The sequence below is a fragment of the Schistocerca gregaria genome, chromosome 3 (assembly GCF_023897955.1).
Source record: "Schistocerca gregaria isolate iqSchGreg1 chromosome 3, iqSchGreg1.2, whole genome shotgun sequence".
NCBI classification, from domain to species: Eukaryota; Metazoa; Arthropoda; class Insecta; order Orthoptera; family Acrididae; genus Schistocerca; species Schistocerca gregaria.
In genome coordinates this window covers 386690374-386710149 of record NC_064922.1, presented here as the reverse complement: position 1 = coordinate 386710149, position 19776 = coordinate 386690374, and the positions used below count along the sequence as shown (strand labels likewise).

The window sequence follows — 19776 nt, the reverse complement described above, 5'->3', positions numbered from 1 at the left end:
CTTCAGTTTATCCAGGTCCCATCTCCTTAAATTTCCACCTTTTTGCAGTTTCTTCAGTTTTAATCTACAGGTCATAACCAATAGGTTGTGGTCAGAGTCCACATCTGCCCCTGGAAATGTCTTACAATTTCAAACCTGGTTCCTAAATCTCTGTCTTATCATTATATAATGTGATACCTTTTAGTATCTCCAGGATTCTTCCATGTATACAACCTTCTTTCATGATTCTTAAACCAAGTGTTAGCTATGATTTAGTTGTGCTCTGTGCAAAATTCTACCAGGTGGCTTCCTCTTTAATTTCTTAGCCCCAATCCATATTCACCTACTGTGTTTCCTTCTCTCCCTTTTCCTACACTTTAATTCCAGTCACCCATGACTATTAAATTTTCGTCTCCCTTCACTATCTGAATAATTTCTTTTCTTTCATCCTACATTTCTTCAATTTCTTCTTCATCTGCAGAGATAGTTGGCATATAAACTTGTACTACTGTAGTAGGTGTGGTCTTCGTATCTATCTTGGCCACAATAATTTGTTCGCTATGCTGTTTGTAATAGCTTACCCTCATTCCTATTTTCATATTCATTATTAAACCTACTCCTGCATTACCCCTATTTGATTTTGTATTTATAACCCTGTATTCGCCTGACCAAAAGTCTTGTTCCTCCTGCCACCGAACTTCACTAATTCCCACTATATCTAACATTAACCTATCCATTTCCCTTTTTAAATTTTCTAACCTACCTGCCCGATTAAGGGATCTGACATTCCACACTCCGATCCGTAGAACGCCAGGTTTCTTTCTCCTGATAATGACATCCGCCTGAGTAGTCCCCGCCCAGAGATCTGAATGGGGGACTATTTTACCTCCAGGATATTGTACCCAAGAGGACGCCATCATCATTTAATCATACAGTAAAGCTGCATGCCCTCAGGAAAAATGACGACGTAGTTTCCCCTTGCTTTCAGCCGTTCGCAGTACCAGCACAGCAAGGCCGTTTTGGTTATTGCTACAAGGCCAGATCAGTCAATCATCCAGACTGTTGCTCTTGCAACTACTGAAAAGGCTGCTGCTCCTCTTCAGGAACCACATGTTTGTCTGGCCTCTCAACAGATACCCCTCCGTTGTGGTTGTACCTACGGTACGGCTATCTCTATCGCTGAGGCACGCAAGCCTCCCCACCAATGGCAAGGTCCATGGTTCATGGGGGGGAGTAAAATTGGAAGAAAAGGAAATTTATGACACAGCTTGATTAAAAGAACTGTTTACATGCAGATTCTGAGGCACCAAGGCTTTGTTAACTTGCGAAATACAGTAAGTGGAGGTCAGGGGGTAAGAATGGTAGAGGGAGACCAAGGGATGAATGCAGTCAGCAGACTCTAGTGGTTGTAGTTTGCAGTAATTAAGTTGATTTTGGAGAGGCCTGCTCTTTGGCCTGAAGATCACAACAACAAAGCACTGAACAGGACAAGATACATATACAGGGTGTCCTAGAGGGAATGGTCAATATTTAGGGATATAAGATGAATGATTATTTGAAGCAAAGAAGTATAGTAAACATGGGCTCTAAAATACATACTTTTAAGAGCTAAGAGCACTTCCTTATCTTCAATACTATGAAACAAATCTCTTTGACTGGAAGCTCTTTGTTTATACTTTGCGAGATGATTGCAATGGACCAAAACAAGAAAAAATTGTCCAGTAAACAAGGGCTCTAAAATACATACCTTAAGAGCCATGAGCACTATTTCTTCTTCTTTGCTACTGTGAAATGTATCACTCTTACTGAACTAGTGCTTGTAGCCATTACAGTAGGTGTTTTAGAGCCTACATTTACTTGACTTCTTTTAATTGTTTTTGTTCTACTATCTCTTCCCAAAATGTGGAAAGCAATGAGATTGCAGTAAAAGAAATTTGTTTCACGGTATCAAAGATGAGGAAGTGCTCATAGCTTTTAAGGTATGCATTGCAGAACCCATGTTTACTAGATTTTTGTTTCAAATGATCATTCCTGTCATTTCCCTGATAATTACCATTCCTTCTGGGACGTCCTGTGCAGGAACAGTGCATTACGGAGAATAACAAGACTAATAAAGGAAGTTGAAAATGGTATCACGTTCATGCAAGGTAAACAACTGCATATGAAAATGTACAAGAACTGAAGGCATAAATTGATACGTAATGTAATCAGTCATAGTTGAACTTAACAGCGTTAAAGTTAAGCAGAGCATAGGTAGGAAAGGCAACTTGGTTGAGCACCCTTTGTTTTGGCATAATCCAACTCTTTCAAATGTGAGCTATTTGCAAATCGCTGCTAACGTTTCTTATGTGCTCATCATGCAATGTGTTGTGGCAAATCCAGAATACACAGCATGATTGAAGGATTAATGTAGTAGACAAATTGGCAGGAATGTCTGTCTACTCTAAAGTGTGAACAGTGAATAACAGCCACATAATGTTACACCACATTTTACAACTCGTGCAAAATTCAATTAATCAGTCTGTGGCATCATACCGTCCATAGCCAGCCACAAGCCACCTGGAAACACGTTTGTCACAAAACATAACAAGAGGACTTACTAAGTGGGCAGTCTATCCGTTATACATAGATGTAGATGGATGAGCACAGATACAAAAAGAGGAGGAATAATGACTGGCAATCAGAGAACCAAGCAATAAGATATCCATATCATAGATAAGCTCGTAAAATAGATTATAAGTGTATGTAAGGCTTGGTTACATATCACAAACATGAACAAAGCATAATGAAAAACACCTTAATTATCTACACTGTTGTCCAAAATTAAAGCAACAAATGGAAATTTTTTAGGTTGTGTCTATTTTGCCGCAAAACAGCACAAACAGGTGATAGTAAAGTAGAAACACTGTAAAGAATATAGAATGTAACATACATAACTGTAGATAAAAATGAACTTCATTTTTTCCCAACTTAATGGATTTGCGCACACATTCTGAGAACCGGTTAATGTGTTCAGTGTGAGGTGTGACCACCTCTGGCACCAGTGCAGGCCTCACAACAATGGGACCTGCTGCGAATGATGTCATCAGCCACCTATGCTCCGAGGTCGAGCATTATCTTCCATCAATACGAAGTCCGGGCCCACAGCACCTCGCAACAATGGTGCATGAGCTCTCAAGATCTCCTCACGGTACCTGACAGTGGTTAAATCTTGCTGATTCACCCATACAGTTTCATGAAGAGGTGTTAGTCGTCAACATAATCCCTGCCCACACCATTAGGTATGCTCCTTGATGTTTGTCTCTTTCCACAATGTTTGAGTCCTGAAATCGTGTTCTGCGTGCCCTCCAGGTGTGAATCTTGAGAATCACTCCAGATCAAATCGGGACTCATCTCTGATAAGAACATTGGTCCATCATTCAACCGCCCAGTCCTGGTTTCCAGGATACAGTTTCAGTCTCTGTAAACTGTCGCCTCAACTGAGAAACAGACCAATTCACAGTAAGTCATCAGCCCACATCAGTTTGTGACTCTCCTGCTTTCGTTCTTCCTATGGTCTCCACAGCAGAGAGTCTGTAGCATCTCTGTGCCATACAGCAACCTCTGTGACTGTACACAGTGATTGCGGATGTGGGACTACCCTGCAAACACTACCTCGCTTGATAGATGTCCTGATGTCATTGTTGGTGTGATTGTACACTGGTTGGAATGCCATCTTCCATGCAGAACACAACTGTAACGACATCTGTTGACAGTTTGTATGATTATATCATGAATTTGACACAGGATGAGGAAGTAGCAATTTGTTGCTTTAATTTTGGATGCCAGTATATATGAAGTAAACTTAAAATTATTTACCAACAAGCAAAATGCTTATTACAGATAAAATAGATAAGACGTAATAGATGAGTGACTTCAAAATTGTATATTTTACTAATCATGCCAGTTTTGTAGCCAGCCACATCTGCGAAATTTGAAGCAGTGTTCAGATTGTATGAATACATTTTACATAGCAGGCATTGATATTGTATTGATTCGGTGTTTTGATAGTAAACAAATAAGTCTGCCTGGTTATCTATATTGTATCTATCCATGGCTTTCTGTAGCTTTTAAGCTGTGTATTAGGAGTACACTTGAGACACACATGATTATTACATTTTGAATTCTGCTGGCTGCTTGGGGATGGTTATTTTGTTCTGTGTAGTTCTAAGCTTATAGTATAATCTGGATTTGTGCTACACATCCAGGTGGGTGGATGGCATGAATTGTTGTTTCTTGGCAAACAGTTGTGTACCAAAGAAATCTTTTGTAAGTTAATGTCAAAAGGTACTCTGGAGCTAAATCACTTCTAAATTCTGTTTTGGACCTTTATTGAGGTTCCAGTTGGTAGGGGTCCCTTGTTTGTTTTTATGATTTCAATTTTTTTTCACCACCAGCACTGATATATGTGTCTCACCTTCGCACTGATTTACCCATTTTGAAAGTGTGTTTAGAAACAGCGTTCAGCACTGAAGGTGTAGTTTTGCTGTTGTCAGTTCTACCAGGTAGTCAACAATCAGTTGTGGTAGCCTTAATATATGTTTAAAATTTCTTCAGTTTTTGTGAACGCTTGTTCTATAATATTTTGCTATTGTAGTTGGCAAAGGCCTGATAAATTGGTCTTCTAATATCCCAGTATATTTTGATTAACATTTTCATAGTTTGCATTATTAGAATTTGTACAGAGGTACTATTTGTTGTGTAGCTTTCCAATGATTTCTTGAAATCTATTGGGACCCTTCTTTATCTTCCAACTATTTTGCTGATTACAAATTTTTATGAATTATGATGAACTATTTGGAGGGTTCTTTCACTGTATTTTGTATATTGTATTACATTTCCTAATGCACACTTTAGTGTTTATGTGCTTGTTTAGTTGTCTTTCTCCTTGACCTAGTAAATCCCTCCCCTCTAGACTTCTGCCATCTTCTATTAGAGTCCTGTATTTTTTTAGCACATACCAAACTTTGTCCTCTTTATTCATATTCACTGAAATGTTGTGTGTATAGCTTAAACTGTCCAAGGAGCATTATATTTTGGAGATATGCATGGGAAAATTTTGAAGTTATTGTATCAAATGTCAGTAGTGTCAATATGAAAAACTCACATAAATCATATTTTTAAAGAAGTTGTTTCCCAATGTGACATGTAAGTTAGTATGACAAGAATAATTTGTGTAACATACTTTTGATGAGATAAAGTTTTGAATTGTGGTATTTATAAGTAGTCTCATCATTATGAAAAAAACTGAGTCATGCTTTAAAGTGACATTTCTGTTGCAGGTGGAATAGGAAAGTGGTCATTGCATGCTAGTAGACAGGTGTCTACTGTGAAAGGTATTGAGTATGCAGCAATTGAGACCTATTGTACAGCATTGTATGTTGCCAGTGAAAACCCTGTTGTTTTCACAAAAGATTCTGAAAAACCTGTGGAGGACAGAAAAATACTAGAACAAGGTTAGCAGACCATTTTGTGAAAACAGACTTCAGTTATTTATATTTGCATTTTTTCTTTACTCACATTCTTATTTAGGTATGTTCTCAAATTATCTTTGCAGTTTTTCTTCAGAGGTATGAATCTAAAGGCACATTGTGGCACATTCCTTTAAAGTAATTCCGAAATCAGGTAGATAACTTGTATGCACTTTGTACAATGAAACAAGAACTCGGTGGGCAGCACTGTTCAGTCTTTAGTTTGAGAATGCAAAATGATGCTGAGGGTACCGAAACTATGTGGGTGAAAACAAAATTCATCTATAAAACCGTGGCAGCAGTGAGACATTGGCAAGAGACGTTTCTAAAATCACATTATGGGATTGGTTGTGGTAGACATGCCAGGCAACTGTGTCAAGCCTAATGTAACTGCCAGTGTTCGTCTTTTGTCACATGGACTAGCCATAAATTGAGTAAACATATAACCAGAAAGGAAACAGGGTTACAGAAGCAAAAAATTCAGTGTACAGTGAATTGTAGGGAGGAAAATCATAATTCTGGATGGACATAGAAATAGTTGTGTGAAGCATTATATTGAAAAGTTAAATGTTCAGATTTTTTCTATGTTAGATATTTACAATGGTGCATGATAATGTTCAGGGAAATGTTGCATTACATACATTCAATCCAAAGTAAATTCTCTCTTGTTTATTCAAATGCATGTAATTATATTAATAGGACAGCACTGTCCATGATATTACTTAGCAGTTCATGTCACATATCCATTTTTCTTCTGTATACTTCTGTTTTCATCTGATGGTGTGCTAATGATGTTAGCTTGGGGGATCTTGGTGACTAGTTAACGATACTGCCATTGTCGTTTAATGGCATCAATATGGATAGTTCACCTAGTGGTGAAAATTTAGTTAAACTTGCTGTCATATGTGTGGTGGAGTGCACCAGTGTGAAAAACTTTGTTACGCTGATGCAGATTATGCATTCTTCCATTGCCACATTTTATAGAATTACATATAATATTGTCATTGTTGGTGTTTCATTATCTTATTCAGCTTACATGCAAGTGCATTATCTATGTGACTATAAGCACTGTGGGTTCTAACATTGAGGTCATCAGTTGCCTAGCCTTAAAAGTCCTTGAACCTAACTAACATAAGCACATCACACAAATCCATACCCGAGGCAGAAATTCGAACCTGCGACTCGTGATCGGAACGGAAGGTGGTGGGTAGATTGATTGAATGGCTCTAAGCACTGGGTTCTTTTGGCTCTGGTTCACATTTGAATTGTAGTAGCTAGATTTTTTAATACTAGGGTTGATTCATCATTGTAGACAACAATAAAAATGCAATGATATTATATACTGTGCTGTCTTTGTCTGAAACTTGATACAAAAAAAAAAAAGTAAAATTCTAGTAGTGCGAGCATTTGATGAATAGTCTTACACATTTGTGTATGTCTTCTGGTTGTAAAATGTTTTTCTTTTATGTAACTGATGCAATATATGTCTGTTGCTGAAGGTGAATATTCATTCTTCATTAGTGAACCAGCAAAAAATTGTAGTTAGCAGTATTTCACCTTGCAGCATCTGTTTTTACACTCTGTCTTGAGCTTGCTTCTTATATTAACTGTCTATATAAAACAAGTTTAATTTACAGAAAATATGCAAAAGCCAAAGCGCTATATGTGGCTTCAAAATCAGGAGGACATTACAGTATGGCTTCAACTTGCGGAGAGTGTTGTGAAGCAGGACATTCATGTTAAAGCATGTGCTGATTGTTTGACTATTACTTGTCGTGGTCAAAATCTCCTGGAAGGGGATACTTGTCACAGGCTGAGCACAGAATTACCTGCTGTGTGGACTCTAGAGAAAGGAAAGTAAGTATTACCATAACATATTCCAATAATTTATTCATACAAGGATCATTTTTCAACGATGTTGGATGTGGCAGGTTAATACAACATATAACAGACCCACCATATGCCACTGTCAACATTTCAAGTGTTTTAGAGCACTTGATTCCATTTTCCACACAAAATTTGATGCAAATTCTTGGCTGCATTTATTATAATAATCTAAAATTGCCGAACACAGAAAAACATGTCTAACCTTTCTATCTGTCAAAAACAATACAGTTGAAACTATGAACATATGTTCGGGACATGGCTTAAAAAAAAAGAGAGAGAGAGAGAGAGAGAGATTGATAATCAAATGTACATTGCCCGCCCAATTTGAAGTGACCATACTTTTTGAACAGCCCTTGCAAGTGTGAGTTGTCTGCTGTAGAAGAAGGGCTTTTGGCTGAAAGCTCACATGTATAGTAGTCTTCTTGTACCTGTCTGTGGCTCAATATATCCTCTGTATGGTGAGTATCAATCTATCCTTTTCATAACATCGTTATTCAACCGTATAAATTTACACAATTTTAACAAGGGCAGGGCAGATTATCATCCCTGGCCATGTTGAATGAACCATCCTGGTTTTGCATTTGCCTGAAGTGATCAGCGAAGACCATGGACAACAAAACTCACGGAGACCAGACAGAGCATGAGCTTCCATCGTCCCTAATCTGTGCAGTACTCTTTGTTTATTTGTACTTGGAACAACATAGTTTGATAAGATGGGAAATAGTTATTCAGTTATTCGTTGCAGCTTTCAAAATGAAATCACTGCACGCACTATGTACACTTGCTGATGACATCAGGACCATGACCATACTGCCATGTCTCTGTTAAACCTCCATGTCCTCCCTTTTGCCTTTCTGAGAAACTGTGTCAGCAGTGTATGGTGAGTGAGTGAGCTATTGAGCTCAAGTAGATGGTCGTACACTAGTATTATGCACTATAGATCTTGAGTAAATAATTTTTCTGTAAAAACATTACATTAGGAACTTTATAATGTGACAGATGTTGTTGGTTATTTTACTAACCTCCTACTCGTAGTTTTCTAAGGGTGTTGTATAAATTATTTAACAGATATAATTTGCGACTGGCTGTGTGGATAAATGACAAATTATTATTCAATTCTGATACCTGACAAAAAATGTTGTTTAAAGCTTTTAATTTGTTTTTCCTTAGTACATGTAATGTAATGGTTTTGTCCCTTCCTAACTAACTAATTAATTAATTAGGGATAGATATGAATGGTTCTGGCCAAGACACTTTGCTGCATCAGCCATGCTAATGGCACTAGTTATTCCTTCTCACTGTAGACCATGGCTGTTTTATTCACTTACACACTTGTTCGGGTGTTGGTTTGAAGCTCCCTTTGGCATGAACTTACGTTGGGTTTGTTCCATCATCCATTTGTTCCATTCCGCTCTCGTGCACGCTTTAAATGCTTCGTTTATCGAGACATCAAGGGGCTGCAATTGTGGAGTAATTCCTCCCAGAATTTCTCTTTCTCAATTTCTTTTTCATGGAATTTTTCAAATGTCTATTAAAGTGATGTAGCACAAGAAGAGAACTCTTCTTCAATAAAGCACCTTTCCTTCTCTCCCACACGCTGTTAATCCATAATTTTGTACCGGCCTAATCCGTCCAACCCTTGCTATGTACATGAACACCACCACCTGATGATATTTCAAAAGGTTTTGCATTTTTTTGCACTTTAAAATGGCCATTGAATTAAGTTTAGTACCATCAGCACTTACTTTTATAGTTACAGTTTTAGGACATTTCGTGGCAACAGTTCTGTTCCTCTGCACATCAGACATCAGAGGAGTTTCATTCGTATTTGCTGTTTGGCTTAGTTCCACACTTTTTCTATCGATTTGAATCATAAAGTGACAGAAAGATAATATATTCTCTTCATACTCTCGTGGCATTTTCTGCTATATTTTGTTTTTGGTTTGCGTGCTAAGTCCTTGATACTTGATAAATCTGCAACACCGACCAGCTCCACCCTTAGTCCATTAAGTCCCACTGTAATTCTAGCTTACAAGTGTGTATTTGAATCATTTTTGTATTAATACCAGTGCCATTTTTGTGGTGTCCTTCAATCCCCTTCAATATGCAATCATCTAGTTTTGGCCATTTTCCATTCAGTGCTCTATTTGCACATTTAGTCTTCCTCATTTTTTTCAGTTCTTTACTAGCCCCCACCCTCTTTTTTCTGTTGTTGGACAGCCAAAATGGCACTCAGCTGCTCTGTTTCCATGTTCTTGTGCATTTGCTATTACTTTTAATTTATAGCCCACGTCATGCAAATGCCTTTTATTTTTACCATTTCGAAACTAGTTACTAACAAAAATGTTGTACTGTTACTGATAACACAAGTCGCTTTCAGTTAAAGTTCACTGGCACCATTGACTGCAATGTCACATCATAGGTTAGACACTATTCTCTGGGTTTGTGATGGCAAGGAGACAATGTTAGCAAGCTTGTGGATCCCTGCAACTCAAGTTCATCACATTGGTGCACTGCTGTTGCCAGTTGAACCCAGTGTTGACAGATAGACAGGTTTCCCGTGGTATCGAATATATGGCCATTTTAAGACTGGTGGAAATTTTAAATCGGACATTGGACATGTTGATATCAGTTTAGAGTATGAGATGCACCTGAATTTTGGAGGCAATTTTTCGAAGAAAATAATGCATATTATAGTCCAGAAAATACAGTAATAACAGTGGGAAGTCGTGCATTCACGGATTCTTACGTAAATATTCTCTGCTGCACCTTGAACACAGGTAATCAGTTTTGCGAAAGTGTATTGGGTTCACTCTACATGCATGGTGCAGTCAATAAATGTTGTCAGCCTGAGTACTAGTCAGAAATTGCGTTGTGAGTTAGCTTCAATCTTTTGCACTGTCTGCACAGGGTATATTTCTGATTGGTCAGTTTAATCGGCCAATGATAGAATACATTAAACAAAATTCTAATTAAAATATGAGCTTGAGTCTGGTGTTACTGAAATTAAATTTAAGAAGCTGTTAGTGTGGAGAGTTTTGACAGTCTAGTTGGAGTCATGTATAAACAGTTAATATTATTAATCGGAAGTATGTGTTTGCTGTCAAGACTTGCATTGTGATTCACTGTGGTCTCTACACTGAACTGACAAATGTCATGGGATACCTCCTAATATTGTGCCAGACCTACTTTTGCAAATATTGTTCTGGATCTCCTTTTGCCTAGCATAATGGAACAACTCGATGTGGCATGGACTCTACTAGTTGTTGGAAGTCTCTTGCAGAAATGTTGAGCCATGTTGCCTCTATAGCCATCCATAATTGTAGAAGTTTTGCCAGTGCAGGACTTTCCGCACAAACTGACCTCTCAATTACATCCTGTTTTGGGCAATCTGGGTGGCCAACTCATTCACTTGAACTGTCGAGAATGTTCTTCAAACCAGTTGCAAACAATTGTGGCCCAGGGACATGGCACTTTGTCATCCATAAAAATTCCATTGTTGAAGCCCCTGAATGGCTGCAAATGGTCTCTGAATAACCACCCATAACCATTTCCAGTCAATGATCGGTTTAGTTGGACCAGACGACTTAGTCCATTACATGTAAACACAACCCACACCATTATGGAGCCACCACCAGCTTGCACAGTGCCTTGTAGACAAGTTGGGTCCATGGCTTCGTGGGATCAGCACCACACTCAAACCCTACCATCAACTCTTACCAATTGAAATCAGGACTGACCTGACCACGCCATGATTTTCCAATCATCTGTGGTCCAACTGATAGTCACAAGCCCAGGAGAGGCACTGCAGTCATCTTTCTTAGATTAAAGGCCATGAATGTTCCATAGAAGTCAATGAGGGACACACGACAGATGTATCAGTTAGGACTGTGTGGTTAAATGTGGCATTAATAGGTTTTGGCAGCAGACTAAGGAAGCGTGTGCCTTTGCTAACAGCAGGACTAACGGATATGTTAGTCATCTGTCTCTTATTGACTTCTATGGAAAGTTCGTGGCCTTTGATCCAACAAAGAGGACTTACGGCTGCTCTTAAAATTGCAGTGTCTGCTTGTTCTCAGCCTCCAGGAAACAAAATTGCATCCTCGTGACCTTTTTGAGCTCCCACAATTCTTTCCAGTCTGCTTTGACCTTCCTTCTCCAAGGATGGCTTTTCATTTCGTGGGGAGCTATACTATTCATCCGTGATGACGTTCGTGGTCAACCCATCTTCCTGATTACCTGGCTTCAAGCTGTTGCAGTTCACCTCTTCCTTCCTCACGTGACTTATACCCTTTGTACTGTTTACATCCTTCTGTCATTTGGTGTCACCAGGACAGTCTTCCTCTTCGTCTTTTACTGCTCAGTGACTTTAACGCACACCATCTCCTTTGGGGCTCTCCCAGAACCTGTCACGGAAGTGCCCCCTTGGCTGACCTCAACCAATTTAACCTCATCTGACTCAACACAAGAGCACACACATTCCTTTCAGACTCGACGCACGCCTATTCCCATTTGGACCTATCCTCCTGCTCTGCCAGGCTTGCCCATCATTTTCAATGGTCAATTCTGACTGACTCATACTCTAACGAGCATTTCCCGTGTGCTGTCTGTTTGCTGACACCTTCCCACCTCTGTGCACTCTTAAATGGCAGCTTTTTATGGCCGACTGATGACCTTCGACAACCCACATTTCCCCAGTTGTGACGATCAGGTAGAATATCTTACAAACATTATCCTTACCACTGCAGAACGTTCCATTCCTCGCACATCCACTTTACTGCACCATCTCCCGGTCCCTTGGTGGGCTGAGACGTGCTTTGATGCTATTTGCATGCGGAAATGTGCTCTCAGTGTTTTTAACAATCATACTACATTGGCAAACTGAATTTGTTATAAACAGTTGCATCCACAGTGCCGTCACATTCTTCGGGATAGCAAAAAAGATAGCTGGATTTCATTTATTAGTTATTTTAATAGTTCCAATCCCTCTTCCATCATGTGGGATGACGTCTGGTAGCTCTCCGGGATCAAGTTCCATTCTCCAATTGCCAGCTTGACGGTAGTAGACGATGTCGTAGTGGATCCTACTGCTATCTCCAGCATCTTGGGCCATCATTTTGTGGAGATTTTGAGCTCCACCCACTATCACCCTGCCTTGCTCCATTAGAAATGAGTGGACGAGGCTAGGGCGATACCCTTATCATCTCAGAATCATAAGTGCTACGATGCTGCCTTTATTATGAGGGTGCTAGATCATGTTCTCACTTCATCCCAATCCCCCGCCTCAGGGCCAGACAATGTTCACATTTAGATGTTGCAGAACCTTTCTCTTGCGGGCAAGCACTTTTTCCTTCCCAAGTACAATCGCACCTGGGCAGAGGGAATGTTTCCCAAACGCTGGTGCAAAGCTACTGTCATACACATACCTAAGCCCGGTAAGGACAAACACCTTACCTCTTTTTATCGCCCTGTTTCCCTCACCAGCTGTGTGTGCAATGTTATGAAACGTATGTTTTATTCCCGGCTGGTATGGTGACTTGAGTCTTGAAATTTGCTTACCACTGCATAGTGTGGATTTCAAGAGCACTGTTCTGCAGTTGACAATCTCGTCACTTTGTCAACCCATGTTACGAATGGTTTCCTGCGGAAGTACCAGACTGTGGCCACCTGCCCCCCCCCCCCCCCCCCCCCACCGATTTAGAGGAAGCTTACAACACCAACTGGTATCATCCGGTAAACTCTACACTTGGAGATTCTGTGGACGCATGCCTGGTCTCCTTCAGGAATTTTTAACAGACTGGGTTTTCAAGGTACGTATGGGCTCTGCCTTGTTGGACACCTTTATCCAGGAAAATGGTGTGCCGCAGCGTTCCATCCTGAGTGCTGTCCTCTTTGCTACCACCAATAACCCATTTATTGCCTGTCTCCCACCAAGCATCTCCGGCTCCCTTTTCATTGACGATTTTACCATCTCCTGCAGTTCCCCATGAAATTGTCTCATTGAGCAGTGTCTTCAGTGATGTCTTGATTGTCTTTACTCATGGAACGTTGACAATGGCTTTCAATTTTCCACTGATAAAACAATTTGTATCAATTTATGGTGCAGTTTGTTTCTTCCACTGTCTTTGTCTTGGGCCTGTTGCTCTTCCTTTTATTGAAACTATGAAATTCTTGGGCCTCAAGCTCCATAGGAAACTTTCTTGGTCCTCTCACATGTCTTACCTGGCTGCCCATTGTATGTGGTCCGTCAATGTCTTACGTGTTCACAGCGGTATTACCTGGGAGTAGGTCGTAGTACTGGTCCCTTGTTGATTTGAAACTAGACTATGGGTGTTTCATTTATGCATTGCACGTCTGTCCATCTTTCGCCGGACTGCATTATCATCAATTTGTTCGTTTTTCTTATTAGTCTGTTCACTGATTAGTTTCAACTCCTTGTGAAATTCTTTTGACATATTTTTACCCATTTGTTTAATCCCTTCACTCATTTGTTCAATTCCACTTGATATTTCTTTACCCATTTGCTCAGTTCCATTTGTTACTTCTCTCCCAAATCATTTTATTTCATTTAATAATAAATTATATCCAGATTTTGTTAATGCACTAGCTTTACATTTCTTCCTATTTCTACTAGTTAATGCACCAGCATTACATTTCTTTCTATTGCCTACCAATACTGTTTTACTCAACTGTTGTTTACATTTTGATTTCCACTCATTTAACTTTGACATTGCCCTTTCTGAGATTTACTAATTTTGCCTATTGTATTATATGTGTTATTAACACATATATTAACATTACTATCCACATTGACAACATTTCCCTACACCGGCATCTCATTATCCGCGTTCTCACTAACATCACTCATCTTGTCTTAGTTACTCTATATCAGCAGTCCGTAAATCGCAAGTCCAAAATGGCACAGTACATTATCATAAAAACCTCATAAAAAGTCTTTATCATTAACAAAATACCACTTATTTTCTAAAGCAATATTGTCATACTCTGCACTTTGACAGAAACTTAGTGAAATAAGTTACCATTCTCACTGCTAATTAACTCATTAATATTGTCCTCATTATTAGCAACATTTTCCAGAATAGTGATCTCCATACTTACATTTTCACTAACTGAACTCATCTTGCATACTTTAACATAAGTTACTTAATCAACTCATTCAGATTACTCTTAGTCTTCTTCTTCCTATTATTGTTGTTGTTGTTGTTGTTGTTGTTATTATTATTGTTATTTCCTTGGGTGACAGTCTCATCACTACCCTTTCATAGACTGAACCATTTTTGTGTGATTCACAACAGCAGTTATTAACAAGACACAAAATTTAAAATTCTTAAAATTGCAAGAGTAATCCCCTAAAACAACTACTAAAGTTTACATTAATTACTACGAAGCTATGCGCCATCTCCATGCTGTCAAGAGGCTGAAGCGGCATGTGTCGAGCTGCCAGTCCAGTCACCGGTAGTCTCCATTACTGCCTGCTGTACTCAATTCTTGTGTGATACCTACTATTGGTGCCACCAAACTGATACACCACTGCTTGTGCCACCCACTGATACAGCACTGCCATTTTGATTTGCCCACCAGATCACCATCAGTCAGATGGTAGAGGATCAAAATCTGAGTTACTTGCTATCAGGAAGTATGCCAAAAATGAATATTGAGGCTTTTTCTTAACAGAAACAACTTACACTGCACAAAAGCAACTTCAGTCTCAATGCACGTGATACACTCACATATACCCATAATGTCTGTTGTATTATGTAACAGGTAACTTGGACCACATAAACTAGTTCCTCTGTAATTTCAAATGCCAGTGACTTCATGTAACCCCATTGGAAAAAAATCTGCTGTGAACACAGCAAAACATTGTGTGTTGTTCTTCGAGGTAGTGCCACCACCACCACCACCATCAATAATACAGAACCATATAAGAATTCAACAAATATGTGCCCCACATGCTTTGCTTATTCAAGACCTCATACAATATGAAATAGCCATTTCTGACCAGTGGTCCCTTTTCTGAAAATACTGAACATCTTCGTATACGTACATACCCCACAAGCCACCATACGGCACAAGGTGGAGGGTCTGTTGTTCCCCTGCTAGTCATGCCCTATTCTGTTTAAATTGCAAATAGAGTGAGAAAAACGACTGTTTATACGTTACTGGCTTTGCAGTCTTATTCAATATGTACATTGGCAGTAAGATGTTCATTCAGCAGTCTGTAGCAAAAGCTGTCTCTCTTAAGTTTCTCAATAGTTTCTTGTTGCTGTGTTCCATGGTCTTGATAAATTGAAGAAATGTCATCAGGTAACAACTCAAGCTCCAGTGTAATGTGTATTTTATTGTGTGAGCCATTTTGATCAGATTTTTGCTAAGAGCAAGATTTATCTATATAAATAAAAAAACACAAGGCACAGTGTCAGAAATGTTATATTTACAAATAATGTCTAGTCATACAGAAGCAGTTTTTCACATTGTTTTTTATAAATATTATGTTTTGACATTGTGGCCTTTTTATGCATATATGTACCTCTCGTAGTTAACAAAAATCTATCCTGGGTGATGGCCTTTGACCGCAACTGGCTACACAACAAAGCATTTATTAAACAGCTGCTCTAGCCTCTATGTGATGTCATTTCTATAATTCCTCAGTAGTGTTTTGTGGAACAAACACATTCTGCTGTTCAGGGATTCTCATCTGAGGTCATACAGCATTCCCATGATGCTCATGGTTTCTTTCAACCTGTTGGTAAAACAAATTGCTTCATGGTGGGATCCCAAAAACTCAAGCAGTACTCGAGAATAGTCACACAAGTGTTCTGTATGTGGTCCTTCATAGATGAGCTAAATCTTCTACTGTCTATAAATTTTGAGCTAAAAGACTGGGACATACTGTATATTGTGAGTATCCTTTTGTTATCTTTTTTTGAGCCCCTAACTTGTGTTCTTCGCAGTTTAATTACTTTGAACTGTTCTCTACTCCAGGTTGGAACTTACACTTAATAAAGAAGAGACAGGACTGATGTGGAGTTGCTTGTTGAAAGGGTGTGATGAGGGCGAACAAATAACGGACCCAGCTCTTGTTGCAGAAATACATGAACGTCTTGCACATCTGTGCTCCGAGACTGAGGTTAGTTGTTGGGAATGTTTATAGGAGAAGACACACTATTTTAAAGATTGAGTTTTGTTGTAATCTTGCACAAGTATTTTTATTTTAATTACGTGCACTACTCCTTTACAGTCCTCTGGAGGCTGTGTTACTACTTTCAACTCTGAACAACTGGAAGAATGTGATGAGGTCAGCAGTAGTGCATCATTTTTGCACAGGCTGTGTCCACAAACCCACTCAACCACACACAAGGTACAGGAGACTTTCCAGCATATTATTGCCAGTGTCAGTGATGGTACTTCCAGTTTGTATGTGTGTGTTGCAATTTTTCTTTTTTTCTTTGTGTATGATCCACATGCAGAACTAGAAAATGCAAGTCATACTTTGACAGTAGGGGTACATTAAAAGCACTCATATGAAAAATGAACACACAATATTTGTAGGGAATACAGGGGAACAAAGAAAAATTTATCCACAAATGTTTCTGCATATTGTGGACTGGAAAAATATGCATCTACAGGAACTTTCTGCTATCTATATAGGCCTGTTGGAGGATATGTTGTAGTCATTAATAATTTCGTGTTGTGTGTCATATATGTACATTGTGGTAGACAAATTTCCTTTGCACATCTATAATTCCTGTTTTCCATTTCAGTTCTGTTAGCAGTTGGAAATATTAACTTCTGTTTCACAATACATAACACATTCACTTTTGAAATTTGTGAGCAATCAGCAATCCAGCAAGACTAACAGTATATAGTTTGATCCATATTAGACAGAGAGAGAGAAGGTTCCATTACTTTGACTGTTTGGGGGGGGGGGGGGGCTAAAGTTAGACATCTTAAAGTGTTGTTTCAAGCTGCTTCTCCCCCCCCCCCCCCTCTCCTTCCCCGGATGTACCAGGACTGTGAAACACCATCCTAGAAGGAAAATGATTTGTATTAGCCTTGAGTGAATCTAAATACAATATGGAAAGGAGTGAAATACATAGCTGTATAACTCTTTTATAACCTACTAAAAAACGTAAACTGTTATCAAGATAGAGGTTGGTTTGAATGCCACAGTGCTTTATTGGGCTTGGTGTATCGAAGGTGATAGGCCCTTGCCTGCCTCGATCTTTGAATAAATTTACACAGCTATTATAAAGGAGCTTACCATTTTATGAGTACCCAGAACATTACACATCATAGATAGATGTGAAAGAAGGGATAGGTGACAGAAAAATCTGAGTGACTGGGGGTACTTACGGAGGTAAAATGTCTAGTAAACAACAACAACAACAGTGGCTTTATTTGCAGTTAAAAGCTGCTTGTTGTTTACAACTCATACACTATATAAGAATTACACAATTAAAATAGTCAGCTACACACAGGTAAAGCGACATCATTTAATTATAGGCAGATATTTTGTGTGAGTGAGTGAGTGAGTGAGTGAGTGAGTGAGTGAGTGAGTGTGTGAGAGTGTGTGTGTGTGTGTGTGTAGCAGTTACGCAGATGATCTTTCACATCACAATGTTTGTCATGAATGTAATCTGTGGTACACATCACATCTTCGATAATTTTGCATTGGTTAATCAAATCCGTCAGTTACAGCCCAACAGCATCTGGTCCCTTAACTATTGCAGTCTCTTCTTTCAGACCACTATAGACAGGATTGTGAAATCACCATCAGTACTGAAGACAAGGAACTAAATTCTGATACTTAAGATTTCTTTGCGCCATTCTCATAGTTGAAAGATTTTTGTGGTCATATCTTCGTCAGTCAACAATGTTGAACAGCTCATAACTTTAGGAGAGTGAAATGTTTCAATTTGCTTATGTTAGTGATTTGCAAGATGTGGTGTGTGAAGAAAGCAAACACCAGTTTTACCGGACTGGTCTGTTTCAAACTGAGTTGTGCATCACAGCTTGACACTTATTTTTGTAATGAGGTTGGTGTTTTCAAGGAATATTGAAATACCTGAGTCTAGGATGTCTGTGTTCTTCAGTGAAAACCTCTAGATATAAAGCTACAGTATTGTGCATCGGATTTCTAATTTTTCTCACCACTTAGTGATCTGTACTACTCTTACTGATTCGTAATTATTTACTATAACAGAGACTTTCGCTAAATGTGGGTAAGAAAGATTGCTAAATGCTCCATGTAAAACCCAATGAGAATTGTATGAGAGCCTGATGCTGCTTTGTATCCACAAGGTTCAGTTAACTTTCATCTCCGAGTGCTTTATCTACATTTTCCCACAGAGGAGGCATTTTCCCACAGAGGAGGCATCAGTTGGCAGAAAGGCACATTGAAAAAAGGCTGCTTGATATTATCAGCTATCAGACTAACTCCTCCATCAGTTGCAGACAAGACACACCCACTCACATGGCAACTGTCATCTTTGGACACTAATGCCTGACTGTGACTCCAGTGTTCACAATCGTGGTTGGTGTGGGTAGTGGGGATCAGTAGTGGCGTGAGGTGAGGAGGGGTAGGCATAGCAGGGTAAAGATGGTGAAAGATACTGTATTGCTGCCTATGGGAGAGAGCATGGTCATGGCAAAAACAAGATGGTGGGCTAGTAGTTCTAGCATTGGGAAGCTGTGCTGTAGAACCAAAAGGGGCGAGGAGCAAAGCAGAGAAGAGGAAAGGACTTCTGTTACTAAAATATGAATAATGGTCTGAGAGGAGGAGTGGAATAGGGCTGAACAAGGATACTGCATAATGTTAGGTAGACAGCAGGATACCACTGTGGGAATTGGGTGGGAGGAAGGTTAGAGGGTATTTCTAATTTCAGGGTGCAATGAGGAGTAGTTGAAATCGTGTCAGAGAATATGATTAAATTGCTCCAGTCCTCGGTGGTAGTAAGCTACTCCTTTGTGGCCATTCGATGGGTCTATAGGGACAGTAACTGACTGGGGAGACAAGGCATGGGAGATATGTTTCTGGGAAAGGTGGGGAGGGTAATTTCTTTCTGTAATGGCTTCAGTATACCCTTGGTATATTTGGAGAGGGATTGCTTGTCTCCATAGATTCAATGGCCATGGTTGGCTAGGCTTTATGGAGGGGACATCCTTGTATGAAATGGGTGGCAGCTGTCGAAGTGGGGTACTTTTGGTGGCTGGTAGGTTTGATGTGGATGGATGTACTGGCTATCTGTGAAGTGGAGGTAGACTTCAAGGAAGGTAGCTTGTCTGGCTGAGGAGGACCAGATGAAGCATATGGGAGAGATGATGTTGAGATTCTGTAGGAATTTGGATAGGTGTCCTCACTAGAGCTCTGCAGTGC

At 39.4% G+C, this 19776-nt stretch overlaps 1 protein-coding gene across 1 annotated transcript in view; it reads left to right on the top strand.

Annotated features, from left to right (window-relative positions):
• The window catches only part of LOC126354988 (nudC domain-containing protein 1), a 99285-nt gene that overhangs the window by 47014 nt on the left and 32495 nt on the right, over window positions 1-19776 (top strand). Inside the window, exons 5-8 of the mRNA XM_050005087.1 lie at window positions 5301-5474; window positions 7127-7346; window positions 16383-16527; window positions 16639-16758. Coding sequence (XP_049861044.1) covers window positions 5301-5474; window positions 7127-7346; window positions 16383-16527; window positions 16639-16758 — 659 coding nt within the window. The remainder of the gene's footprint in view (window positions 1-5300; window positions 5475-7126; window positions 7347-16382; window positions 16528-16638; window positions 16759-19776) is intronic.